Source organism: Perognathus longimembris, chromosome 6 (genome assembly GCF_023159225.1).
Source record: "Perognathus longimembris pacificus isolate PPM17 chromosome 6, ASM2315922v1, whole genome shotgun sequence".
In the NCBI taxonomy this organism is placed as follows: domain Eukaryota; kingdom Metazoa; phylum Chordata; class Mammalia; order Rodentia; family Heteromyidae; genus Perognathus; species Perognathus longimembris.
This window is the reverse complement of record NC_063166.1, coordinates 68,984,487-69,011,827: the sequence shown is the minus strand read 5'-3', so window position 1 is coordinate 69,011,827 and position 27,341 is coordinate 68,984,487. Positions and strand designations below refer to the sequence as shown.

At 47.7% G+C, this 27,341-nt stretch overlaps 1 protein-coding gene and 1 long non-coding RNA gene across 5 annotated transcripts; one reads left to right on the top strand and one right to left on the bottom strand.

Annotated features, from left to right (window-relative positions):
- Positions 1 to 1,173: 1,173 nt before the first annotated feature.
- Ggt7 (gamma-glutamyltransferase 7) lies at positions 1,174 to 25,995 on the top strand. Of its 4 annotated transcripts, none has more exons than XM_048349052.1 (15): positions 1,174 to 1,391; positions 8,080 to 8,315; positions 8,717 to 8,868; positions 10,008 to 10,125; positions 11,205 to 11,272; positions 11,484 to 11,557; positions 11,944 to 12,140; positions 15,033 to 15,120; positions 16,585 to 16,712; positions 16,893 to 16,981; positions 18,640 to 18,789; positions 18,916 to 19,033; positions 19,994 to 20,131; positions 21,911 to 22,010; positions 25,216 to 25,995. In XM_048349052.1, exons 1-15 carry the CDS (start codon positions 1,223 to 1,225, stop codon positions 25,377 to 25,379), a joined length of 1,989 nt encoding a protein of 662 aa, XP_048205009.1. In that variant the 5' UTR covers positions 1,174 to 1,222; the 3' UTR covers positions 25,380 to 25,995. The 4 variants fall into 4 exon arrangements, with proteins under 4 accessions (XP_048205009.1, XP_048205008.1, XP_048205012.1 ...); XM_048349051.1 differs by having other exon boundaries at positions 10,008 to 10,137; XM_048349055.1 differs by having other exon boundaries at positions 1,210 to 1,391; positions 21,911 to 22,003; positions 25,216 to 25,917.
- Positions 15,820 to 16,571, bottom strand: LOC125353402. The gene is made up of 2 exons (XR_007211316.1): positions 16,069 to 16,571; positions 15,820 to 16,022 (listed from the first exon to the last, which is right to left on the bottom strand). It is a non-coding gene; the product is annotated as an uncharacterized LOC125353402 (long non-coding RNA).
- Positions 25,996 to 27,341: the final 1,346 nt, after the last annotated feature.

Here is a 27,341-nt window from a genome sequence, read left to right as displayed (position 1 = left end):
ATCCCCAGCCCTCACTGATCCTTAAACTATGCTAAAGTTTAGGGATCACTCTCCTAATGCTGGTGGATGGGGAAGTGGCTTTCCACAAGGGACTGCAATTGAAAGAGGAGTCAGATGCATAGAGGTACAGGAAAGGATCTGAGGTCAGAAGAGGGATTTGTTGGTTAAGGGGTCTGTGGGTGGAAAAGCGTTCTGCGGGTGAAGTAGTGGCTGGAGTTTTAAAAGGAGTATAGAGGTTGGGTGAAGGTGGTCCCTCAGCTTCTTCCGTGCTCAAGACTGGCACTCTACCACGTGGGCCATACTTCCACTCCTGGTTTCTTTATCTTGTTTTTCTGGTGAATTGGAGGTAAAAGGCTCACAGACGTTTCTGCCCAGGCCGGCTTCAGACCTGGAACTCCGCTTCCTGAGAAGCCAGGGTTACAGGTGTGAGTCACCCACAACCTTGAAGAGTCGAAATCAGAAAGAGTCTGGAGTTGGAGGCGCAGTCGGAGGTAGAAGGAAGTGGATCTTGGAATCCAAGATGACTTTGGGGTCACATAGAGGATCTAGAGTAGAAGAGGGACCTGCGGTCAGTGAAAGGGTCTGGGGTCTGGGGTCGGAAGGATATAGGGAGAAGGGGCCATGGTTTTGCCTGCGGAGGTGGAAGCCGCGCGCCCTCCCCCACTCCCTTCCCCACCCCCCCTCCGCGCTCCCATCCCCCCCACCCCCGCCCCTGCGTGCCCACTGCAGGCTGGCAGATCCGGGCACTGCCAAGAATGGGGGCACCCCCTCCCTGCTGCCCGGGGGCTCAGTCCCCGCCCTCCCCCACCCCTTCCTCTCCCCCACCTCCACCCCCTCCGCTCTCCCCTCCGCTCTTGCATTCCCCCCCCCGCCCCTGCGTGCCCACTGCAGGCTGGCAGACCCGGGCACTGCCGAGGATGGGGGCGCCCCGTCCCGGCTGCCCGGGGGCTCAGTCCCCGCCCTCCCCCGCCTTCCCTCCCCCTCCCCCACCTCACCCCCCCTCCGCGCTCCCCTCCACGCCCCCCTCCGCGCTTGCATCCCTCCTCCCCACCCGCCCCTGCGTGCCCACTGCAGGCTGGCAAACCCGGGCACTGCCGAGGATGGGGGCGCCCCCTCCCGGCTGCCCGGGAGCTCAGTCCCCGCCCTCCGCCCTCGCACCCCCCACTCCCGCCGCTGCCACTTCCGGCAGGCGCTGCGCTTCTGGGGGGGGGTGCGGGCGAGGATGGCGGCGGAGAACGAAGCCAGCCAGGAGAGTGCCCTGGGCGCCTACTCGCCGGTGGATTACATGAGCATCACCAGCTTCCCGCGACTGCCGGAGGATGAGCCGGCGCCCGCCGCCCCGCTGCGGGGCCGCAAGGACGAGGACGCCTTCCTGGGAGACCCCGATACCGGTGAGGCCCGCTGGCGCCCTTCCTGCTCCGCCTGGCTAGGTCCCTGGTCCTCGGGTATCCGTGCCGCTGAGCATCCTCCTTGGGCCTCCATGGGGCCTTACTTAATTCATTCGGTTCTTCCTGGCCCTCCCCCTCCTCCCCTGTCAGTGATCTGCTGGGGAAGGGGGTGCATGCCTCCCCGGGAGGTATGGGATGCGCCATGGGAGGCCATGCCAGGGACTGCAGTTGGAGGACCTGGGATTACTTCTTAGGAAGAGCCATCCAGCAAGGAAGGGGTGCCGTGCGGGAGATCCTAAGCATCTTTGCGATCACCACCTGGTAAAGGTTCGTCCCCAGTCACAGAGGACAGGATCAGGAGAAACACCAAGTCAGAGACTGCAGCAAGGAAAGGGAGAGTGTAGGGCTTGAAGAACTTCCTCACGGCCCGGGGACCGTGGTGCGAAAACAGCATCTGGAGAGAAGCTGCGAATCTTGAGTCCCAGGGTCTGGGAGTGCTGGGTCCTGGGAGACAGGGGGGATGGACTGCATGACCTCTCAAAGTCCTTGGGGACTGGAGTGCCCTGTGAATTGTTCTACCCCTCCCAGAGCCATGGATCTAGCTGGAATTTTAGTAAGCTAACCTGATCCCCAGGAAGAGCTTCCAAATTTTACTGTGTTCTCAGTCTTCTCCCTCTGCAGGAACTGTACAGGGCTCCAGGAGGCAGGAGGAGAGACTAGGCTTGGGAGCTGGGGCTTTCCTCTTTTCTCTCCATATGGCTCAGCTGTATGTTCACCTCCATGCTTCATCCTCTATCTCCCCCCCCCCCTTTCTCTAAACGTCACTTCCTGGCATTAGAGCATCCTTCTGCCTGACTCTTCCTCCCAGTGCTTATACTTGAGCTTCATCCCTTACCAGCCTGGCAGATGCTGCTTCTCTGGCCCAACTCTCTCTCTCTCTGGCCTGGCTCTTCCATAGTTGCTCCCAGCCTGATAGCCTCCCAATTCTTCTCTAATCTGGCTATGTGGCCCTGGCTAGTATCCTAAGTCTAAGCTGGCTAGACTGTACTGGGATGGGGATGAGGGAATGGTGGGTGTAGAGTGTGGAGGCTTTGGGGTCACAAATGTCAAGGCTGTAGATCAAAGATTCTTTTCTAGGGAGAGTGGCCTTGGAATCAGGAGGTAGCAGGAAGAGATGAGAAGAGGTGTCCTTGTTGGATACCAGCCTGAAGCCAGGGCTTTTATTCAGAGGTCAGGAATAATGCTTCTGGTTCTAGCACTTCCTGACTCACTGTGTTACACTGGGATCTATACTGGGCCTTTTTCTCTTCCATCTTGGAAGAATGCCCTTCTCTCCTAACCTAAAAATTGAGCTCCCTTAATATCTTTTCTCCCAGCTCCCCTATAAATGTCATAGTACCTATAAAAACTTGTGATGATTTATTTACACAATGATGTGATTACTCCATGCTTGTAAGCCCCAGAAGAGCAAGGATGATGACTATTTTATTATAACTTCTCCAGCACAGTGTTGGACACTTTGTAAATAATTGTTGAATTAATTTTTTTTAAATGGCAGGGAAAGGAGTTCCGAACCCTCAGGGAGTTTACTGAGGGGTTTCTCTGCAGACTCTGCCCTCAGGTATACAGAAATCCAGCAGAGACCCTGATCACTTGAGCATCTGGGAACTTAAAACAATACAAAATTCCAAAATTCTCAAGCACTTACTTTGTTCCAAGGCAAGAGTTCCAAGGACCTTGCCATCATATTGGTCTGTGTTTCAATGTCATGTCACCTAACCCCGCTTCCAAGTCCAAGGCCCCCTTGGTCCAGCCTGATGACTAGGAGGCCTTCTAGGTTCTCAACCTAACAGTGCCACCTAGTGGTACCACCTATCTTCTTAGTTAAGACCATCAGTGCCAGATGTCCCACATTAGAGGCCCTGTGGAAAACAGGGCACCCCAAGGTTGGGAAATACCTCCAAGTTCATGTGTGCCTTTCCTTCCCAGCCTCTAGATATCCTGCAAGTGCCCCTACCTTCATTACATTCTATGCTGAACTCAGCATTTCTTCTACATACCTGTTCTTCCTCTAGGACCAATGAATGACACTGCCATTCAGCTAGGCTGTAAATTAGAAGCCCATGATACATCTTCTTTCCAGATTCTCACTTCCAAAAGCTAATCAGTTGCTCTCTATATCCCCTTTAAATTATCTCCATCATCTGTCATCACCACTGTACCCTGCTCCACTAGATATGCCTGTGTATCCCTCTACACTCACCCCAAGCCATCCACTTCCCCGCATGTCTGATCATGTCACTATCTGGCTCAGAACTATTTAGTGAGCCTTCTCTTAAGATAGTAAGCAAGCCAGCTATGACTTCGGTCTTCAACAGAGATCTCCCTCTTGAACTTTGTACTCATAATCAACTCTGTTCTAGATTCTTTTGTTATGAACTCAGTTAAAACAGTTACATCTACAAAGGGATTTTTTTTGGGGGGGGCGGGGGCAGTAATACTAGGGGTTTAAAGCAAGTCCTCCCACTTGACAACATCCCAGCCCTTTTTACTTTAGTTATATTTGAGGATAGGGTCTCGTGTCTTTGTCCCTGACAATTTGATTTTTTTTTTTTTTTTTGGCCAGTCCTGGGCCTTGGACTCAGGGCCTGAGCACTGTCCCTGGCTTCTTCCCACTCAAGGCTAGCACTCTGCCACCTGAGCCACAGCGCCCCTTCTGGCCGTTGTCCATATATGTGGTGCTGGGGAATTGAACCGAGAGCTTCATGTGTAGGAAGCAAGCGCTCTTGCCACTAGGCCATATTCCCAGCCCATCCCTGACAATTTGAATCACAGTTCTCCTATTTATACTTTCCACTGGGATGACAGATACATTCTAGCACACCCAGCTTTATTGGTTGGGATGGGGTCTTGTAAGCTTTTTGCCCACACTGGCCTTGAACCATTATCCTTCTGATCTCTACCTTCTAAATAGTTGTGATTACATACCTGAACTACCGCACCTGGCTCAAAGGAGAATTTTATTGGGTAGCATGATGGAAAAATGCAGGAATATGGCGCTTCAACTATACTTCTACTTCCCTTTTTGTAGGCATTATCAGAAAGCCCTCATTTTGGCAACAGATGCCCCCAACAACTACAGGGTAAATTCTATCAACCTGGGAACTTAGACAGAAAGAGAACTTTTCTATTTCCCAATAATCCTAGCAAAAGACAAAGTTTGAGTCTTACTGACCTGGTATGGGTCACAAGCTTGTCCCTGAACTAATCAATGTATAGAGATGTCTGTACAGATTAGCAAGAACAGAGCTATTAATTATCCTGGGAAAGAAAGAAAGGAGTTGACTGAAGGAGGGGAAAAGAAATTGCCTAAAAGAAAATGGAATGGAGAATGATAAAAATCAGATGTCTACTAGTCTAGCTGCCTCCACGCAGCTATTCCTAGGGCCCCACAAATTAAGAATAGTCAGAATTAAACTCATCATTTTTCTCCCCAAAAATTTGTTTCTACCAGTCCCAAACTAAATTTTGTCCTGTTGTTATTTATTTGTTTGTTTATTTTTTCACCAGTCCTGGGGCTTGAACTCTCGGATTAGGTGTTGTTCCTGAGCTCCTTTTGCTCAAAGCTAGCAATCTACCACTTGAGCCACAGCACCACTTCCTGCTTTTTCTTTGATTAGTTGCAGATAAGAGTCTTAAGGACTTTCCTGCCTGGGCTGGCTTCAAACCAAGATCCTCAAATCTCAGCCTTTTGAGTAGTTAGGATTACAACCTTGAGCCACTGGCACACAGCCTGTTGTTATTCTTTTTTTTTTTTTTTCCCAGTCCTGGTCCTGGGTCTTTGACTCAGGGCCTGAGCACTGTCCCTGGCTTCTTTTTGCTCAAGGCTAGCACTCTACCCCTTGAGCCACAGTGCCACTTCTGGCCTTTTCTTTGTATATGGTGCTGAGGAAACGAACCCAGGGCTTCATGCATGCTAGGCAAGCACTCTACCACTAAGCCACATTCCCAGTCCTTTTTTTATTCTTATATGCCAGTGAAATCAATGGTAATATTACAGAGTGTACATAATAAGCACTCAGCAATTTTTATTGCTTATTTTTGTTATTTTTCCCTCTTCTCCATAAATATTTTTGTTAAGTAGATAAATAACTCAATGATGGACTGGTAGGATAGAGTCTTTAAAAAAATTATTTATGTGATATTGAGGAATCAAACCCAGGTCCTCATGCATGATGGGCAAGCACTCTACAACTAAACCACATTCCCAGCCAGGATAGTTTTAAATAGATCCAGTTGTGAAGGGGTCATATCATCTCCTGAGTCCTTAGATCTAAATGAAGAAGTGGCTAGGAATAACTAAAATTAACTTGTAAGGTTCATTTTTGAAGATGGAAATAGCTCCTGATGTTACCTGGAACAGTGAAAAGGGGCTTTCAGTTTACTTCCACTGACTCTTGAGTTTCCCACTTGTCCATGTTATGACTTTAGACAGGGATATCACCTTTCTTACCCTCAAGGTGGGGCCTATCATATGGGTTCCTATCTTATCATATGAACATTTCAGTGAAGAACTATATTCAAAGTGCCTGGTTTATGATCAATATTAATGCACTGAAGTGTAAAACTTTTTCTTGCACTTCTTTTGGTACTTCTAAGGGCCAAGAAGAGTTCTGTTTCCATGATTATTTAATATCTCTTTGTTCAATGCATTCTAATTTCATTTACAGACTCTGGTAATTAGAGTTACAGGTGAACATGACCAACTAAGGGAGCCTCACAGAATATAAGCTTAAAAAAATAAATCCATTATTATTATTCTCCAATCTGTTCTCCAGACAGCAGTCAGAGAAATACAAAACAAGTGGCTTTATGATCTTGCTTAAAACTATGAATTGGAGTGATCTCTCTACTGTAAAAGCCAAGCTTCTCACAAGGCCCATAGGATCCAGGGAATGGGGTCTAGTCTCCATCTTTACTCTTTCTTCTTTCCTGCTACTACAGCAGAGCCACCAGATCTTGGTTATTTTTCTTTTTTTGGTGCCAGTCCTGTGGTTGAACTCAGTGCCTGGATGCTGTCACTGAGTTTTTGTTGCTCAATACTAGTACTCTACCACTAGGCCCATAGCTCTACTCTGGCTTTTTGTGTGTGTGTGTGTGTGCTTAATTAGAAATAAGAGTTTTAGGGACGGGCTGGTAATATGGCCTAGTGGCAAGAGTGCTTGCCTCGTATACATGAGGCCCTGGGTTTGATTCCTCAGCACCACATATACAGAAAATGGCCAGAAGTGGCGCTGTGGCTCAAGTGGCAGAGTGCTAGCCTTGAGCAAAAAAGAAGCCAGGGACAGTGCTCAGGCCCTGAGTTCACGGCCCAGGACTGGCCAAAAAAAAAAAAAAGAATCTTAGGGACTTTCCAGTGCCCAATGCCCAGTGCTCTGTGTGTGTGTGTGTGTGTGTGTGTGTGTGTGTGTGTGTGCGTGCACGTGCACGCACTGGTCCTAGGGCTTGAACTCAGACCTTGGGTGCTGTCCCTGAGCTTCTTTTACTCAAGGCTAGCAGTCTACTGTCTGAGCAACAGTTCCACTTCCAGCTTTTCTAGTCATTTATTGCTGATAACCTTACAGACTTACCTGTTCAAGCTGGCTTTGAACTGTGATCCTCAAATCTCAGTCTCCTGAGTAATTAGAATTACAAGCATGAGCCACCTGGAGGCCAGCTGGTTATTTCTTTCTAAGGTGCCAGGCTTATTCCCATATTAGGGGCCTTTGTACTTGTTCCTTCCCCTTCCTGGAACATTCCACATATTCACTCCATGCTTTACCTGTGGCTAGGTCCTTCTGCTCAAGTTCTCAGCTCAAATGTCACTTCCTTAATGAGGTCTTCCTTGATTTCCCCCTGTAAGCAGCCATCTCCTCACAGCCATTCTCTATTCATTTTATCCTCTTTGGTTATGTGTGTGTGCACCTCAGGATCTTGCGTGGCTACTTTGCTCAAGGCTGGGTCTGTTACTTGAGCTACAGCTCCACTTCTGGCTTTTTTCTGGTTAACGACATAAGAGTCTGATGAACTTTTTTGCCCCAGCTGGCTTAGAACCAGGATCCTCACATCTCATCCTAGGTGTGAATCACCAGTGTGAGGCACTATCCTTTTTTTTTTGTCTTAGCACCTGCCACAACTTGTAATTATATACTCCTTTGTTTACTTGTCCTTGCTTTCATCCTCCACTGGCCTGTGAACTGCATGAGGGCAGGAGCCACCTATTTCTAATTAGCACAGGTCTAGACACAATAGGCTTTTCCATTTTGTTGGCTAAATGGCTACATAGAGCAAGGTTGGAGGCCAGGGTCCTGCTTGGTAGCTGCATCCTGGCACAGAAAGTTGAGGCTCAACGAAAGACAGAATCTGGTTACCAGGAAGAGCTAAACCCTCCTGCTTTTCTCAGCCCTGGGTCCTGATCCCAGGAAATTTGGGCTTGGTATCAGCCACAGGCCGGAATCCAGCCTTTCAGTTGCTCACTTGAGGGAGTCCCTGTTTCTTCCCAGCCCGGGATCGCCATCCTGGGCCGGCCCTGGGGTGTGTCCCAGAGACTGGCAAAGTGAGCCAAGCTGGCAGATGGAGTTTCACTGACCAGCGCCCCGCCCCAGGACCGGGTAGGAGGCGCCCACACCGACCCCCCGCCCCCCTGCTACAGACCCGGACTCCTTCCTGAAGTCGGCGAGGCTGCAGCGGCTGCCGTCCTCGTCGTCGGAGATGGGCAGCCAGGATGGGTCGCCCCTCCGGGAGACGCGCAAGGACCCGTTCTCCGCGGCCGCGGCCGAGTGCTCCTGCCGCCAGGACGGGCTCACGGTCATCGTCACGGCCTGCCTCACCTTCGCCACGGGTGTCACTGTGGCGCTGGTCATGCAGATCTACTTTGGAGACCCCCAGGTGAGGGGAGCCGAGGCGCAGAAGGCGGGAACTGGGGAGGAGCGAATGAAGAAAAGCCCCAGGAAGTCGTGGCAATTGGGGAACGGTTGCGGGGGGGGGGGGGGGGGGGCGCGGGAGGGCAATGGATGGGGTGGGGGACGAAATGGAAAGGGGCAAATGAAGGGTGTCTTGGGAGGGGAAAGACCCAGCGGGAAGGGCTCTGGGGCAGGAGAGAGACAGAGGGGACTCCATCAGGTAGGTAGAAGAGACAAGGTCACACACAGGGGAGAGCCAAGGTGGACAGACCCAGCCTCTCTAAAGCTACCTCCACTAACCCTAGAACCCGTGGAGAACCTCTACAGGGGATGGGACGCAAAGCTGTCCCTCTTGTCCACCTTGGCTAAGAGTCCCCTGTCTTTCAGATCTTCCAGCAGGGAGCTGTGGTGACCGATGCCGCCCGCTGCACCGCACTGGGCATGGAGGTGCTCAGTAAACAGGGTTCTTCGGTGGACGCAGCAGTGGTAGCAGCCTTGTGTTTGGGGATTGTGGCTCCACACAGTTCTGGCCTGGGCGGGTAAGGAGCTGGGTGAGCACTCAGGGGATGGAGAAGTCTGCTGGGCAGAGGAGAAACGGGGCCCCAGCTCCTTGAATTTTCTCTTTCTCTACCCAGTTTTGCTCTTTTTCTTCCTGGATGGTTTCAGAAGAGCAAAGCTACCATATGGGAAATATGGAGGCGTCGTCTTCACAGTCTTTTTTTTTTTCCTCTCCCCTCCCCCAAAGGAAATTTGTAAACTATAAAGAGAAGGACATAATGAAACATACTGTCCTTCAAATGAAGCAATGAGGCTTCAACTTTTATGTCCATAGATCCCTGTAAATCCACTGACAGCTGTGAACCCTTTGTCCTCCAAAAATACACTCCAGGCTAAGAACTCTAAAAATCATGGTCCATACCTCCAGCGCACAGACTAGTTTGGTTGGCACACTTAAAACTTCTTAAATTGTTTGCTATTGTTAAAAGGCTGAGGAGTTTTCATAAAATTCCAGATTTCCATCTCTTGAGCAACCAGGAGCTCTGGTAATACAGATCCCACATTCTTGCCTGACTGATTATGAAGCTGCTTCCCAAAGCTGAGGCAGGGGTTGACATTTGGCCACACTTCCCACCACTCTATGGCTCAGCTATCAGGCTTTTTCTACTTTGCTACTTGGCTGTAGACATTTACATTTGCAATTCTCATCTCAGACTTATTTAAGACTCAGAAAAGGAACAAGTTAAAATCCATATCTTGATTCCTGCAAAACCAGCCCTCCAGGCTCTACCAAAGAAATTTCCCTTTTGGCTTTACCCAATCTATCCTTACATAATCCAGTCCTGGGGGAGGGGTAGGAGGCATACCAAGTAGTCAGGTTCAGGAAGCTGGCAAGGGTCCTGATCTGGTGTAGGATGGGGGTGGAGGGTGGGAGGTGGGAAGGCCAAACATCCTGCTCTTCCAGTCTCTGGGTTTTCCCTATTTAGGGATTAAAGTCTCCAGTAACCTGGGTCCCCTACTCTACCCCCTTGATTTCACCCTTTGTAGGATGACTTGGGAGGGGGCTCCAGCACCTGACCTAGGATGACAAACTGAGCCTACAACCCTCACTACAAGGGACTGAGAGGAGGCAGGTTAAGCATTCAGAGGATTGACATGTTATTACCTGTGTCTCTCCCAGTGGAGGTGTGATGCTGGTACATGACATCCGACGAAATGAGAGCCACCTAATTGATTTCCGGGAGTCTGCACCAGGGGCCCTCAGAGAAGAAGCCCTGCAGAGATCCTGGGAGACCAAGGTGGGGACCCTGGTGAGAAGAGTGGGCTCAAGGGGGAGCAGAAGGGCAAGGGGTACCCTCTTCCATTGCCCTTCTGTTAATCCAAGTATGAATTTGCTGAGTATCTATTATGGGGCTGGAGAAAAGAGCTGAGCAGAATGTCTTAGGCTATAGGAAGACAGGCCCTCCCTGCTCCAAAACAAAATAATGAATAATGCCAGCACTTGTGGCTCATGCTTATAATCCTAGCTAGTCAGGAAATTGAGATCTGAGGATGGAAGTTTGAAGCCAGCCCAGACTGGAAAATCCATGAGACTCTTATTCTCAATTAGCCACCTGAAAGCCAGAAGTGGAGCTATAGCTCAAATGGTAGAGTGCTAGCCTTGAGTAAAATAGCTAAGGAACAATACCCAAGCCATGAGTTCAAGTCCTAGTACTGGCATCATCAAAATCATGATAAAATCGGACAATGGACAAAAAGATAATGGTAGTCATCTATGTGGAATTTAGGAAGGAAATGAAAGGTCACTGAGTATTCTGAGATGTCATACAGTTGCTGCAGGAAAACTTACCATATCTCATCTGAGCCTGTAACTATAACCTTAGCAGCTCATGAGAAGAACTGCTAGAGGAAAATCCACAATTGGCTGAAAGCCAAAAAGGAACTAAAATAACAGCAAATTGGATTATTTAAATGCAGGGGCAAGAGCCCAACACATTCTTGAGTTCTCACAGCTCAGAGTGATGGTGTATGAAAAAAAATTGGTTCAACGAAGATCCCTAGTCTGCCATTTTAAAAAGCAAGGGTAACTATTACTCAGTGTGACAGATTTCTTTCTAAACTGGTTTTGTCCTGGTTTTTGAAAGGATTTGCTTGATTCATTAAATCCCTCAACTATGGTAGATAACTATAGTATGTAGGAAGTCAGGGAAATGGGAGGGGTACCTGCCCAGGAAAACTTGTCCATCCCCTGGGATACTTGGCCTGTGTCTCTCCCCTGTGCCAGCCATCCCTGGCTTGGGGCTCTGCGGAGTTCAGCCCAGCCCCCCCCTTCCAGTGACCTGGTCTCCTCTCTCCCTCGCCTGCCCGCCTTGCCCAGCCTGGGCTCTTGGTGGGGGTACCCGGAATGGTGAAAGGGCTACATGAAGCTCATCAGCTCTATGGCAGGTAAAGACCTTCCCTTGGGGACCAGGGGCCCCTGACTGCATCTCTCCTTGGGTGGCCTTCTCCTACCTTCCTCGGTTTTTTCCTTCCCAACTTCCCCTCCTAATATCCCCTTCCCTTGCCAGGACTCTCCTTCCTAGGAACCCCCCTCCCCCCAGGACCCCTCCTCCTCCCCCCAGGACCTTCTCCACCCCCTGCTCTCCGGCCCCCTCAGGCTGCCATGGTCTCAAGTCCTGGCCTTCGCAGCAGCTGTGGCCCAAGATGGCTTCAACGTGACCCATGATCTAGGTCAGTGGGGCCTGGGCGTGGGGGGGTAGAGGCCTAAGGTTGATGGAGGGGGGGGGGATCCTTTAAGATTTGGGGCCCTGGGCCAGAAAGGACTTCCCCCCACCCAGGTTGCTCCTCAGATTTCTCTTCCCCATCCCACCCTTACCTGGAGGCAGCCTCAAATGAGGGCATCTGAAAAGGGCCTAGATATATATATATATATATATATATATATATATATATATATATATATATATATATATATATCCCTGCCTCCCTTGGAACAGGCCTCTGGTGGGGGGCAGGACACTTAAGGCTGGTCCTTCATCCATCCTATCTATTGGGCATCTTAGTCATCTGGACTAGTCCATGTACCTTACCACCCAGCCTCTTATCCCTGCCCTCAGCTCACGCCTTGGCTGAACAACTGCCTCCCAATGCATCTGAGCGCTTCCTGGAGACATTCCTGCCATTGGGCCACCCACCACTTCCTGGCTCCTTGCTGCGTAGGCCTGACCTGGCTGAGGTACTGAAGGCACTTGGCACCTCTGGCCCTGCTGCTTTCTACAATGGTGGCAACCTCACTCTGGAGATGGTGGTTGAGGTTAGTCTGAGGGTGGGGTGTGTGTGAGAGTATGCACCTAAGGTCCTGCTACCAGGATGTCTTCTTCTCCCTTCCTTCTCTGCCTTTTTTAAAATATAGTTTTCTGAACAGATTTGTTTGAAATTATAGAATGCCCCAAATTAACCTCTGGTGGTAGAAATGTGACCAGTGGTTCTTAAGGACAATTTCCTAAGGACCGAGGGGGAAAAAAAGCCTTCTTCCTGGGTAACTAACAGTCAGGACTGGGGAGATTGACACTACTCAGTCCCAGAGACGTAGTCTGAGTAAATGATGGGTTGATTCTGAGAATTCTTTTCAGTAGTCCCAAACTCCTAATGAAAAGTTCTGTTCAAGAAAAGGGTGGGAGCCCTGCTGCCGCCTGGGCAGGGAGAAGGGGGACTGATACCTGTAATTATTAAATATGAATTCAATTTTTAAAAAAAGGTCGGGGCACCAGGTGCCAGTGGTTCACACCTAGCTACTGAGGAGGCTGAGATCTGAGGATCACAGTTCAAAGCCAGCCCAGGCAGGAAAGTCCGTGAAACTCTTATCTCCATTTAACCACCAGGAAACCAGAAGTGGCGCTGTGGCTCGAATGGTAGAGTACTAGCCTTGCGCTGATGTGCTCAAGGACAGTGCCTGGGCCCAGAGTTCAAGCCCCAAAACTGACAAAAAATAAAATAAAAGAAAAGAAAGAAAGAAAGAAAGAGGGGGCACAGAAATAGAAGGACAAAGGCAAAGGGTGAACAAATGCAGCAAGTGGTACTTACTAGACACTGTGTTGAAAATGAACTATATAACTTGTGGGTGGTGACAGGAGGGGAAAACTGGGAGAGTGAGGGAAGGGGTGACATTGTTCAAAAAGAAAATGTACTCTTAATCTGACTTATGTGACTGTAACCCCTTTGTACATCACCTTTATAATAACAATTTTTAAAAAAAATTGTAAAAAAGGACAGGTAGACTAATTCAGTCATGCTCTCACACTTGTGGGAAATAACCTAGGTGTGTCATACATTCAGGAGAGCCTATTCTGAACCAGGTCCCATATTGCATACTGGAGATAAGGATGTGTGATAGAATCTTATCCCAAATAGACTTAACTAGAAAGTCCAGAGTGCTCACTTTAGGTCCTGCTGGATCCACATTGTCAAGTCTCTTTTTCTCTCTCCCCAATCCCACTTCCACTCCTACAACCCTTAGATTCACTCTCTCAGATCCTTTCTTTTTTTTTTTTTTTTTTTTTTTTGCCAGTCCTGTGGCTTGGACTCAGGGCCTGAGCACTGTCCCTGGCTTCTTCCCGCTCAAGGCTAGCACTCTGCCACTTGAGCCACAGCGCCGCTTCTGGCCGTTTTCTGTATATGTGGTGCTGGGGAATCGAACCTAGGGCCTCGTGTATCCGAGGCAGGCACTCTTGCCACTAGGCTATATCCCCAGCCCCCGCTCAGATCCTTTCTCTATCTGCTCCCACCAGACTCTTAGGCCATTCTTCCACAAGCTATTCCAAAGAAAGAGCATTTGTCATTCCGGGATTCCCAGAAAAAGCTTTAAGGTTGTGTCTTACTGGTTTATCAAAGGTCTCATGACTATTACTAAGCCAGTCATCATAGCACAGAAAGAAAAGTTCTGATTGGCCAGGCCTGGATCATGTGCTCTCACTTGGACTGGGAAATGAGGATTCTAACAAAGACCATCAGAGTTTTAAAAGAAAAAAAGAAATGTGTTGGTTAATTTACAAGAAAAAAAAAAAAAAGAACGAAAAAAAGAACATTCACTAGCCAAGAAATTTAATGTGCAGGGTTTTGTTTGTTTGTTTTGTTGGTTTTATGCTGGTCCTGAGGCCTGAACTCAGGGCCTGGGAGGTATCCCTAAGCTTCTTTTGTTCAAAGCTAGTACTCAACCACTTGAACCACAATGCCACTTCTGGCTTTTTTCTGAATAGTTTATTGGAGATAAGAGTTTTCAAGGACTTTCTGCCCAAGCTGACTTCAGACTAAGATCCTCAGATCTCAGCCTCCTGAGTAGCTAGGATTACAGGCATGAACTATCAGCACCTGTCTCAATGTGTAGTTCTCTAAAAGTAAAGAAGTCAAAGGTTTCAAGTACTAAAAGGTACAGGAAAAGAAACCAGAACCAGCACAACAAAACAAAACAAAAACCCAAACTGTTCCGTTGTGTCCATTAAGGGTCATTTAAAGTGACTTTGGGGGGGAAGGCGGGGGAGGGGGCGGTGGGAGTCATGAAGCTTAACACCACTTCCAGTTTTCTAGTGGTTAATTGAAGATAAGAGTCTCAGGGACTTTCATGCCTGGGCTGGCTTTGAACCATGATCCTCAGATGTCAGCCTCCTCAGTAGCTAGGATTACAGGCCTGAGCCACTGGGTCCCTAGCTAGTACTCTATCTCTTAAGCCGCAGCTTTACTTCTGGCTCTTATGGCAGTTAATTGGAGGTAAGAGTCCCATAGACTTTCCTGCATATGCTGGCTTTGAGCCACCCTCCTCTGATCTCAGCCCCGAGTAGCTAGGATTACAGGTTGCATGAGCCACCCCACCCCACCAAAGCCTTTTTTTTTTTTTTCAGTGCTGTAGTTGGAACTCAGAGCCTTGTATAGGCTAGAGAAGTGTTCTACCATTGAGCTACTTCAACATTTTAGTGGCTTTCTTTGTTATAATGATATGCAGAAGTCAGTTTTGCTATTTCCTAGGCAAATATTCTTTCCCCTTTCTCTCTCATGATACATAGGGTTGGCAGGCTCCCTAAAGGCCAGGATGATTGGTTGTTGCAGAAGGCAAAAATGTTTTAAAATAGTTCATATGTCCTATAATTCAGATATGTATCACAGGGCAAGTCCACGTGCTCACAGTGGTGGGTGGTCATTTTCTCCCCTCTAGGCTCAGCACGCAGGGGGTGTCATAACTGAAGAGGACTTCAGCAACTACAGCGCCCTTGTGGAGAAGCCTGTGTGTGGCGTGTACAGAGGTGACCTCTCTCCCAGCTCCCAGGGCCCCACTCAGGAGAAGCTTCTCAGTCCATGGCCACATCTTTTTGGCCTTTTTGACCTGTTTCGTGGAAGAGAGGCAGTGAGCTGCTAAGCAGCCAACTGTTGAACAAGACCAATCCAGCCCACTTTGTGAAGTTGCTCCAAGCAACAATAGGTGATAGGCAGATTGAGCCAAAGGCTCAGACTTAGAAGTAGGGGTTCTGGCTATATGTTTTCTTCATTCTCCCACCCCTCACCCCTGGGTTGTTTTCTTTTTTGAGTATATGTCCGGGATTGAATCTAGAACCTTGCACATAACTACACAAATATTTTATTGTTTGTTTGTTTTTTGGCCAGTCCTGGGCCTTGGACTCAGGGCCTGAGCACCATCCCTGGCTTCTTCCTGCTCAAGGCTAGCACTCTGCCACCTGAGCCACAGCGCCCCTTCTGGCCTTTTTCCATATATGTGGTGCTGGGGAATCGAACCAGGAGCTTCATGTGTAGGAGGCAAGCACTCTTGCCACTAGGCCATATTCCCAGCCCTACACAAATACTTTAATACACCCCAACCCTCATAGGTTTAGACTTGTATTCTGTGTTGTCCCAGCCCCATACTTAGCCATTCTATACCTCCTGAAAGGAATTGTAAGACCAAAGTCCTTGAACAAGTCAATTCTCACTCTATTCCTTGGTTCTTTCCTTAAAATGGGGAGAGCAGTGCCCACATCTCAGAGTACCCATGAGGATTGGATGAGATGATATAGAAAGTTGCTTTGACCCCCATGGGCACCAAATGTGTACTTGATTTCCCATTTTCCCTCCCCAGACTGGCTTCTCTCAACAATGCCAGTATCTTGAGTACTCTGGGCTCCCCTTATCCCCTATAACTTTGGACCAGTTGCTTCTCTATGCAAGTTCCTGCATGTATAGAATGAAAGTGATAACACTACCCATTGTGAGTGGATTAAATCAGTAAAGTAGTTAATATAGGTGGCATGTTAGACATTGTTATTCCTTGGTGTCCAAACATCTAATAACAAAGTGGAAAGAGAAGGCTGCTGCTTCTAAGAAGTTTCACATTGAATAGGACCTTTAGGGCCCCTGGACACAGGGGCTGAGGGGAGCATGCACAAAGCAAGCCAAGAATCTGGATGTTTGGTCCCCTGTCTACTCCTGCCAGTGTGGCCTGAAATATGACTCTCAGCATGCCACTGCCTCTTAGTCCTTAGTTTCCTTCTATGGCCAAGGAAATTGAAGAGCAGAGCTCTGAGTTGGAGTCACCTTTGACTTGGCATGTAAACTTGAGTGGGTCCCTTTGCGTCTCAGTGTTTCTATTTTCCCATCTGATGAGGGGGTTCAGCGCAGTGTTCTCTGTGTGTGATGGTGATAAGTGCACATGGGACGTGGGATGTGAAGATGACTTGACCCCTCCCCTGCCATCTGGTCATTTCCTGTCCTTTCAGGCCACCTGGTTCTCAGTCCCCCACCCCCGCACACAGGCCCTGCTCTCATCAGTGCTCTCAACATCCTCGAGGGCTTCAATCTCACCAGCCTGGTACCCCGAGAGCAGACGCTTCACTGGGTGGCAGAGGTAAGGCCAACCCCTTGCCATCACCTGGATTTAGGGACACTACAAATGGGGTACTATCTTAAGGCAGGACTAAAACACTTCTGTGGGTTTTTGTTTGTTTGTTTGGCACACCAAGATTGCCTTAGTGTGGTTGCTGGGATCAGCTTGGCACCCTGTTCCACACCCTTGTTCTATTTACAGACCCTGAAGATCGCATTAGCCCTGGCCAGCAGATTGGGAGATCCTGTCTATGATTCTACCATCATGGAGAGCATGGACGACATGCTCAGGTGGGTCATGGATGTAACGGTGGGAGGGAGGAGGAAGGATCATGTGAAAAGCTTGTGAATCCCTGGTCTATTTCAGTTGACTCCTAATTTACAGTGTAACTCTGAGAACCTCTGCCAACAGGTCACCTTCTCAGCCTACACTATGAGTTGGTATGGATGTATCTATTCCTACCTTTTGAGTGGAAAAAAGAACGTCTAAGAGCAATAAACATAGTCACCTTGAGGCCAGGCACTGGTAGCTCATGCCTATAATCCTAGCTACTCAGGAGGCTGAGATCTGAGAATCACAATTTAAAGCCAACCTGGACAGACAGTTTTGAGACTCTTATCTCCAGTTAACCACCAAAAAGCTATGAATTCAAAAGCTATGGTTCAAGTGGTATAAGGGTTGGCACTTCCAATACCACACTTCCAGTACAGTGTTTTGCTAGTTAATTGTACCTAGAGTCTTTGTTTGTTTGTTTTTTGTTTGTTTGTTTTTTGGCCAGTCCTAGGCCGTGAACTCAGGGCCTGAGCACTGTCCCTGGCTTCTTTTTGCTCAAGGCTAGCACTCTGCCACTTGAGCCACAGCGCCACTTCTGGCCATTTTCTGTATATGTGGTGCTGAGGAATCGAACCCAGGGCCTCATGTATACGAGGCAAGCACTATTGCCACTAGGCCATATTCCCAGCCCATGTACCTAGAGTCTTATAGACTTTTCTTCCCCAGCTGGCTTCAAACCTCTATCCTCATGTCTTAGCCTCTCAAGTAGATAGGATTACAGGTGTGAGCCATAGGCATCTGGCCCCCAGCTAAACTCTTTCATGGTCTAGGCTCTGTCCCTGAGCTCTTTTGCTCAAGGCTAGCCCTCTACACTTGAGCCATAGCCCTGCTTTCAGCTTTTTGCTGGGTAATTGGCAATAAGAATCTCATGAATTTACTATCTTTCTTTCTTTTTTTTTTTTTTTTTGCCAGTCCTGGGGCTTGAACTCAGGGCCTGAGCACTGTCCCTGGCTTCTTTCTGCTCAAGGCTAGCACTCTGCCACTTGAGCCACAGCACCACTTCTGGCCATTTTCTATATATGTGGTGCTGAGGAATAGAACCCAGGGCTTCATATATACAAGGCAAGCACTCTTACCACTAGTCCATATTCCCAGCCCCTTCTCATGAACTTTCTTTAATGGCTGGCCTCAAACTGAGATCCTGAGATCCAGCCTTCTGAGTAGCTAGTATTACAGGTGTGGGGAGGTGCACCCAATTCCAACTAAACTCTTAATGTTAGTTCTAGACCACAAACATTAAGTGAAATGAATACAGTTCATTTATTCCAAACAAATTTTCAGAGCATCTGAAGTGCATCAGACACTTTCATAGAAAGGATTGAATAAAGCCAAGTAATTAAATGACTCATGACTTAAACATTAAATTAAAAGCTGCTTCTGAGGGAAAAAAAAGTCTGCATAACATCTAAATAAATTGACTCAGTTCAACAGTTGTTTCTTGGGTGTATCTTATGTGCTAGCAATAGGCCTTACAGGCCTTATATATAAGACCTTTACAGGTCTTATAGTCCAGTGGGGGGAAGGCAGATTTCATCAAATAAATAGATAAACATTACAGGGAGGAGTGTAATGAGAGTTTGATGTGTGCTCATTCCCCCACCTCTTGTCTTTGTAGCAAGGTGGAAGCCGCCTACCTCCGGGGCCACATCAATGACTCCCAGGCAGCTCCTACCCCTCTCCTGCCTGTCTATGAGCTGGATGGGGCTCCCACAGCTGCCCAGGTGCTGATTATGGGTCCTGATGACTTTATTGTGGCCATGGTCAGGTATGCCAGCTCAGGCTTAGAACTTGGAACAAGAGATCCTTTGAACCAAGAGAAAGATGGGGGGGGGGGGGGGGAGTAGAGGTAAAGGCAGCTACAAGGCTTACTCTATTCCACTTTGTCCCCCAGCTCCTTGAATAGGCCCTTTGGCAGTGGCCTCATCACTCCCTCTGGGATCCTGCTCAACAGCCAAATGTTGGACTTCTCTTGGCCCAACAGGACTGCTAACCACTCTGCACCTAGCCTGGTAAAATCTTGCTTCTCTTTCTCCTCAGGGAACCCTGAGGTTAAGTAAGAGATAAGGCGGTATGGCTGCCCCTTCCTTCCCTGTTTGCTTCAGGAACTTCTGTCATGAGGAAATAAGATGTCCATTTTACCCCTAGCCCTGACATATATGGAGCATGCAACCTGGTGGGTGTGAAGAATCTTTGTCCCATTCTGTCACCGTCTCACTTGATGACCCAGGGAAAGTCTCGTCCCTCTCTGGACCTCAGTTGCTTCACCTGTTCAATGAGGGGATTATCCTCATTGATGCTCTGGGTCCTTTCTAGCACTAGTGTTCTGAGAGGGACCAAGGAGGAGGCACTTAGGGATTTTTTTTCTCTCTGATCCTGGGGCTTGAACTCTCAACACTGTCTCTTAGCTGTTGTGCTCAAGGCTAGCACTCTACCACTTGAGCCACAGCTCCACTTCTGGCTTTTTAGGTAATTGGCAATAAGAGTTTCATGGACTGTCCTGCTCAGGCTGGCATCAAACTGCTATCCTCAAATTTCAGGCTCCTGAGTAGCTAGGATTACAAGTCTGAGCCACCAGCAGGCAGCTGGTAGAAGTTATTTCGTAGGAGACTAGCACTCTTATACTCTGTACCGGAAGTCCCTATAAATCAAGGACTCATAGAAACAATCCGGTGGGGATTCTACCGTTCTTCCCCATTGCTCAGTCCTTTCCTGCTCCATCCATAGCAGCCTCATAGCAAATGAGTACACTCATCCTTGTGCCCTCTTATCTACCCTTCCAAAGGCCCTCCCCATTTCACATAACACCACAGAGTTGCCCAGGAAGTGACTACTGCGGCACCCTCCCCACCCTGAACTGGTCCTGAGGATGATGTAGATGAGGGAGAAGTGTGGGAAGGGTGGTGGGGTGGTCTTTTCCCTGTCTCATCCTACTCCATATCCTCCTTTCCATCTCTGTTCTCTGACAACAGGAGAACTCAGTGCAGCCAGGAAAGAGGCCACTGTCTTTCCTACTGCCCACTGTGGTCCGTCCAGCAGAAGGGCTCTGTGGAACCTACCTCGCCTTGGGAGCCAACGGAGCTGCCCGGGGTCTCAGCGGCCTCACCCAGGTGAGGTTCCCCCCGTCATGGACCTTTTGCAGTCGGGAGCCAAGCTGTGACCTTGCTTCAGCAGTCCCTCCTATCTGCCTTGGTCTTGCATCCCTTACATGGAAACATGGAAAAGCATGAGCTATGATGTTTTGGGCCATGCCAGTCGTGAGCACAAATGGGCTGTATTGAGCTTCTTGTTTCCCCAGGATTCAGAGGGAATTACAAGACAAGTAGAAGTGAAAAGTAACATAGCATCTGGGTTCCCTATGTTCTGTCCACATCAAGCTCTATCATTCCTCTAACACTGCAGCTGAATAAACCATCCTCTTTGGGCTTGATTTTGAAAGGAAGGCTCTACCACTCTCCAGACCATCTCAAGGTGGTTTCACAAATGTCTTGAGCATCTGATATATGTGCCAGGCACTTATTTTGGCTGGTGATACAATAATTTTATAATTAAGGCTCCCCCTGTGTTTCAGCCCAAGTGCTGCCAATTTCCAACTGTGTGATACTGGGGAATTCACTTGACCTCTCTCAATCTTAATATCTTCACTTGCAAAATAGAAGTCATCACAGTAGCTAATTATGTTTATAAAGTTCTCTCTGTGTGCATCACACTGCAACTGATGTCAAACCTATTGGCTCCCTCCCACCCCCAACACAGGGAAGAATGCATATTTCTGTTTGATTGATGAAAAACTGAAATTCTGAGAGGTTAAGAAGTTAGGTCAAGCTGGTCACCAGTGGCTCACACCTGTAATCCTAGCTCCTAAAGAGGCTGAGATCTGAGGATTGCAGTTCAAAGCCAGCCCAGGCAGGAAAGTCTATGAGACTTGTGTCTCCAATTAACCCCCAGAAAACTGGAAGTGGTGCTGTGGCTCAAAGTGGCAGAGCACTAGCCTTAAACAAAAAAGCTCAGGGACAGTGCCCAGGCCCTGAGTTTAAGCTCCACAACCAACCAAAAAGAAGAAGGAAGAAGGAAGAAGGAAAGAAGGAAGGAAGGAAGGAAAAAGAGGAAGAGGAGGATGATGACTAGAAAGGAGGAAGATGAGAGGAGGAAGGGGATGGGGAAGAAGGAGAAAAAGAAGGAGGAGGGGGGAAGAGGAGGAGGAGGAGGAGGAGGAGGAGGAGGAGGAGAAGAGAAGAAGAAGAAGAAGAAGAAGAAGAAGAAGAAGAAGAAGAAGAAGAAGAAGAAGAAGAAGAAGAAGAAGAAGAAGTTGTTAACTCAAGTTCCTTCATCTACTACAGGTAGTTGGGCTAGAAGTACTCACATTGTTCCCTGAACCACCCCTAGTTATTAAGCTCATACATCCTGTCCAGAGAAGAGGGCAAAGGGATTTCTGGGCTAGGATCAAAGAAGACCAGTGCTAGTGGCGGCTCTTCCCAGATTTCTTCTAAACTCTGGAGTGAGTCATTTTCTTCTCTAGCTCTTAGTTTCCTCCTCTATGAAATGAAGTCAGTCACCGAAGGCCCACCTGTTGTCCAGGACTGTTGAGAGGCTCAGATGACATAGCTGGTGTGAGGATTTTAAAGACAAATCTTTAGAACACAGTTCATATTTGTTGTCTACTCAGGAAGGGTTAACTACCCTGGCTCAAGGTGCTGTGCTTGGGCATTGTGGTTATGTCATTACTGTGTTCTCATGGAGACTTTCCCCTTACCTCCTTCCCAGAGACAGGGAGGGATAAGTTCTTCCTGAAAGGCGTAGCTTCCCTCATAGCCTTTGTCCCCATGAACTAAAGGTGAATGCTGAGGAGCCTTGAACCCTTTATTTTTCTGCCCTATGATGACCCACAGGTTCTGCTGAATGTCCTGACCTTGAACCGGAACCTGAGTGACAGCCTGGCTCGAGGCCGTCTGCACCCAGACCTACAGTCCAACCTCCTGCAGGTGGACAGTGAGTACAGAGCAGACTCCCATGGGGTGGGCACAGGGACAGGTGGAGACAAACTCCTCCTCCCTCTGTCCTTAACCAGTACCAGCTTCCTTCTTGTGAAAGTTTAGGTTTGGAGTGAGAAATTGGGAGATTTGGGCAGTATTACAGATTGAATTCCAGTGCCCTAGATTAGGCAGGCACTCTATCAGTTGAGTCATACCTCCACCCATCCCTTTTGCTTTAGTTATTTTAAATAGTCTTGTGCTTTTTGCCTGTACCAGCCTCAGACCCCAATCCTATATTTGCCTCCTGCATAGATGGGATTATAGGGCTAAGCTAGATTTTTCCTCACAAACTATGAAAGATCTGTAACAATGAAAGATGTGGGGAACTGGCGCCATCTTGCCATTTCCTGGCTTTGTGGCCTTGAGAAATCCACAACTCAACTCTGGGCCTCAGTTTTCTCATTTGTAAAATAAGATATTGTTGTTCTCTTTACAAACCTTCATCCATTCAAGTTTGTATTGAACAGGCACTGTGTGCCAGCCATCATCCTAGGAACTGGGAATACTGCATGTACAGGCAGGCAGGAAAATAATCAAAGAAGTGTGAGCTAGCAAAATGCTGGGTTCAGTTTTAAAGCAGAATGATGCAATAGAACTATGATCAAGGAAGGCTTCTCTTTGGTCGTTTCTAAGGACAGATCTGAAGGGTCAGAAAGTACCAACCATGCAGAGAACTGGGGCAGAGCTTTGTAGACTAAGGGAACAAGTGCAAAGAACTCACAGGATGGGGCTTGGTGTTTTTGAGGAATAAAAGGGAATGAGGATAAAATGAGATTAGAAAGACAAACATGGGCCAGATCATGGCCCTTACAGGAACAGGGGGTTAATTTTGGACGTAGCTTCATTTTGTAATAGGAAAGTATGTGTATACCTGTAAGGAGCTTTTATTATAGCAATATGCTATGCTAGTCCAAAGGGGATACAGAATTAATTGAGACACAATCTTTGCCTGATCAGTGTTATCACCATTTTGCTGATAAAGAAATTGATTCAGCTGGGTGCCAGTGGCTTACATGTGTAATCCTAGACACTCAGGAGGCTGAGATCTGAGGATCAGTTTGAAGCCAGCCCTAGCTGACAAGTCAGTGAGACTCTTCTTTTCTTTTCTTTCTTTCTTTCTTTTTCTTAACCAGTCTTTGGGCTTGAACTCTGGGCCTGGGCAATGTCCCTGAGCTTCTTTTGCTCAAGGCTAGCACTCTACCACTTGAGCCACAGCACCACTTCCAGCCTTTTCTGTTTATGCGGCAAGCACCTACCACTAAGCCACATTCCCAGCCCTCAGTGAGACTCTTATCTCCAATTAGTCAGCAAAAAGCCAGAAGTAGAGCTGTGGTGCAAGTGGTGCTAGCCTTGAGCAAAAAAAATGCTCAGGGACAGTGCCCAGGCCCTGAGTTCAAGCTCCAGGACTGGCACACATCCATATTCACAAACTCTTATAAAAAGGAAGACATGATCAATAAACAGGTAGTAGTGAGTACTTTAAAAAGAAAATAATGCTGATGGACCCTGGTGACTCATGCCTGTAACCCTAGCTACTCAGGAGGCTGAGATCTGAGGATCGCAGTTCAAAGCTAGCCTGGGCAAGAAAGTCCGTGAGATTCTTATCTGCAGTTAACCACCAGAAAACTGGAAGTGATTCTGTGGCTCAAAGTGGTAGAACATTAATTTTGAGTGAAAAAAGCTCAGGGACAGCACCCAGGCCTTGAGTTCAAGCCCCACGACCACCACCAACAAAAGCATGGTAAAGATGCATGGGTAGCTATTCTAGATAATAGAGGTGACTCAATTAAAGACTAGAATGAAGTAAGTTAGTCAGCTTTGTGTCTATCAAGGGAAGCACTGGGATTGGTAGAGTAACTCCAGTGGTAGAGTACCTGCTTAGCAAGAGCAAGGGCCTGAGTTCAAACCCCAGAACCATAAAAAAAAAAAAGAAGGAAGAGAAGGAGGAGGAAGAGATGGAAGAGGAAGAGGAGGGAGGAAGAGGAGGAGGATTATTTCAGGAAGAAAGGATAGCAAGTGCAAAGGATCTGAAGTAGGAATATGTTTGGCCAGCATGGCAGGAACAGAGTTCAATATAGTGGAGAATAAGAAGAACATAGTGGAGAGTAGTGGACAATAGAAGAAAATAGAAAATAGGAGAAGAATTTAGAGTTAGGACCCAGATAATGATGAGACCTGGCTAAGACTGATTCATCAAAGCTGTTGGAGAATTTTGAGTGGGAGAAGTGACAAAGTTTGACAAATGGTTTTAAAGGATCACCTTGGCGCCTGTGGAAGAGGCTGTAAGGAAGCAAGGAAATCAGTTAGTGTGTGATGCAGCAATCCTAGCAAATAATGATGGCAGTTTAGCCTAGGCAGGTAGAGATGAAGACCTCAAGTACCTCTTTTAATATTAAGAATGACTGTAGCCAGGGGCCAGTGGCTGTAATCCTAGCTACTCAGGAGGCTAAGAGCTGAGGCTTGAAATTCTAAGCCAACCTGACCTGACAGTAGGAGACTTATCTCCCATTAATAGACAAAAAGGCAAAAGTGGCTCAAGTGGTAGAGCACCAACTTGAATGAAAAGCTAAACAAGAGTGCAAAGAACCTGAGTTCAAGCCCCAGTAGCAGCACGCACGTGCACACACACACACACACACACACACACACACACACACACATATACACAGGATGACTGTATATTATTTATCACTATATGCAAGGCTCTGAACTCAGTACTTTCTGGGTACTACCTCCTTTAATCCCGGTGACAACTTCAAGTAGTAGATTTTCTTATAATCCCTCCCCCACCTTTTTTTTTTTTGCCAGACCTGGGGCTTGAACTCAGGGCCTGAGCACTGTCCCTGGCTTCTTTTTGCTCAAGGCTAGCAGTCTACCTCTTGAGCCACAGCACCACTTCTGGCTTTTTCTATATATGTGGTGCTGAGGAATTGAACCCAGGGCTTCATGTATACGAGATGAGCACTTTACCACTAGGCCAACCCCTATAATCCCCTTTTTTAAACATGAGTATCTGAGGCCCAGAGAGGTAAAGCAGTTTGCCCCAGGTCATACAGCTCTTTGGTGGAGCAGCTAGGATCAGGAATCAAGTTTAATTATAGGACTTCTGAGCTAATGTTGTGCATACTGTGAATGTGTGTACATTGGGGATTGGTTTTCAGGTGAGTTCACAGAGGAAGAGATTGAGTTCCTGGAAGCCAGAGGTCACCACGTGGAGAAGGTTGATGTCCTATCCTGGGTCCATGGCAGCCGGAGAACCAACAACTTCATCATTGGTGTGAAGGACCCTCGGAGCCCAGATGCAGCTGGAGCCACCATCCTGTAGAGCAGCAGGGTGGGGTGGGGGTCTCTGCTCCCCCCCTTTGCATGTTCCCAGAGTCCCTCTCTCTCCCAGGTTTGGTCTCAGGGGGACCCCAGGGATGCCCTCAGATCAGGGGCTAGAGGGGATGCTTAGCAAACCCTAATCCCAGAGTAACTGGAAAATTCACCATCAGGAGGTTGTGGTGGTGGTGATGGTGGTGGACAGCTGTGTCCATGACTATGCAGGCAGGACCTTGAGGAATTGGACTGCCTGCCTATCTGTCTGTCTGGTTGTCTGTCTGTCTGTCCATCTATCTGTTCTCTTCTCTCAGCCATGCTGGCCCTGAGCTTAGGGATGTGCTTGCAAACCCTTCTCAAGGGTCTCATCACCCCCAACATCTCCAGACTGGTCTGACCTGGGCCTTGTCTTCCAGATCCCTTCTCCTGTCCCCAGCCTCATTTCTTAAGTGACTAGGATTTTTTAAATGGACCATCATAGGGAGGGGGTAACCCTCTCTTACCATCAGGTTAAGGCAGGGACCTTGCATCTAAGGGTCCCTCGGGTTGGGGGAGGGGTGGGGATGGGGCCAGCTCAGGGGCTTCCATTTGCGAAGGGGAATTAAAGAAAGAATATTGCTTAACCATGGCTCTGTCTTGATTTCTATTTCACTGTAGTGGGAGTGGCAGTGGGAGAGGATACCTTGGCTCATCCCGCACCCAAAAGCCCTGACTCTAGAGACAGCTAAATTTGTAAGGTTTATATATCCAAAACTTGCACTGGGAATGAGCTATTATTGTAGATAGACTATATTATGTTAGGCTCTATTTTAAGCATTTACATCTGTAATCTTTATTATTTATTTAGTGTGTGTGTGTGCTGAGATTCACACTTGAACTCAGGGCCTAGGCACTGTCTCTTAGCTTTTTTGCTCAAGGATGGCATTCTACCACTTGAGCCATACCTCTACTTCTGGCTTTTTGCTGTTTAATTAGATATAAGAGCCCCCTGGATAACCTTCCTGGGCTGTCTTTGAACTGCAATCCTCAGATCTTAGCCTCCTAAGTAGCTAGGGTTGTAGACTTGGCCACCTTCATTTTATAGTTGGGAAAAGGCAAAAGTAATTAATTAAGTAATGTTCAAGGTTCCTCATCTATTAAGTAGAAGAATTGGGGTTCAGTGTCAGCATGTCTAACCCCTTAATCTGTGCTCTTAACCAATTCCACAATGGCTAGGTACACTATTATAAAGTATATTTTGCATACTATCACAGTATCATAGTATCAAAGGCTTTTTATCTTTTATTATTCATATATGCATGCACTCATCCATTATATTCCAGGCACTGGAATTCAGCACTGATCACATTTGCAGCCTACAGAGGGAGTCAAATGTTAAAGATATTAGGAGACACATGGGTGGAGATGTAGCTTAGTTGGTAGAGCACTTTGCTAGCATGCCAAGCTCTGGGTTAGATTCCCAGCACTATCAAAACAAAAACAAACACTGGATACTGATGGCTTACACCTGTAATCCTAGCTACTCAGGAGGCTGAGATCTGAGGATCCTACTTGGAAGCCAGCCCCAGCAAGAAAGTCCATGAGACTCTTATTTCCAATTAACCACCAGAAAACAGGATGTGGAGTTGTGGCTCAAAGTGGTAGAGCACAATCCTTGAGCAAAAGAGCTCAGGGACAGCACCCAGGCCCTGTGTTCAAGCCCCATGGCTGACAAAAACAAAGAAAAAAAAAAACAACAAGCAATCAGGACACAAATAATTAAAGTAGTTGTCATTACAATAGCTCCATAGTATTCCTCATAGAGGGAATAAGTGAAGATTACAGATGAAACAATGATCCAAATGTCTTATAAATATATGAGCAATCCATGCCTCAAGGTCCCAGCTCTTCCAAAATCATGTCCATAGTTTATATATCCCACTGTTTTCTTCTGTATACCAACATATTTTAAAAGTAAAAATGAAGCTGG

Excerpts from the sequence above, each read along its gene's own strand:
- Ggt7 (XM_048349051.1), top strand. The coding sequence starts at position 1,223 with ATGGCGGCGGAGAACGAAGCCAGCCAGGAGAGTGCCCTGGGCGCCTAC. Across the intron at positions 11,558-11,943 it reads CAACGTGACCCATGATCTAG|CTCACGCCTTGGCTGAACAA; the intron begins GTCAGTGGGGCC and ends CCCTGCCCTCAG. Across the intron at positions 22,011-25,215 it reads CAACCTCCTGCAGGTGGACA|GTGAGTTCACAGAGGAAGAG; the intron begins GTGAGTACAGAG and ends ATTGGTTTTCAG.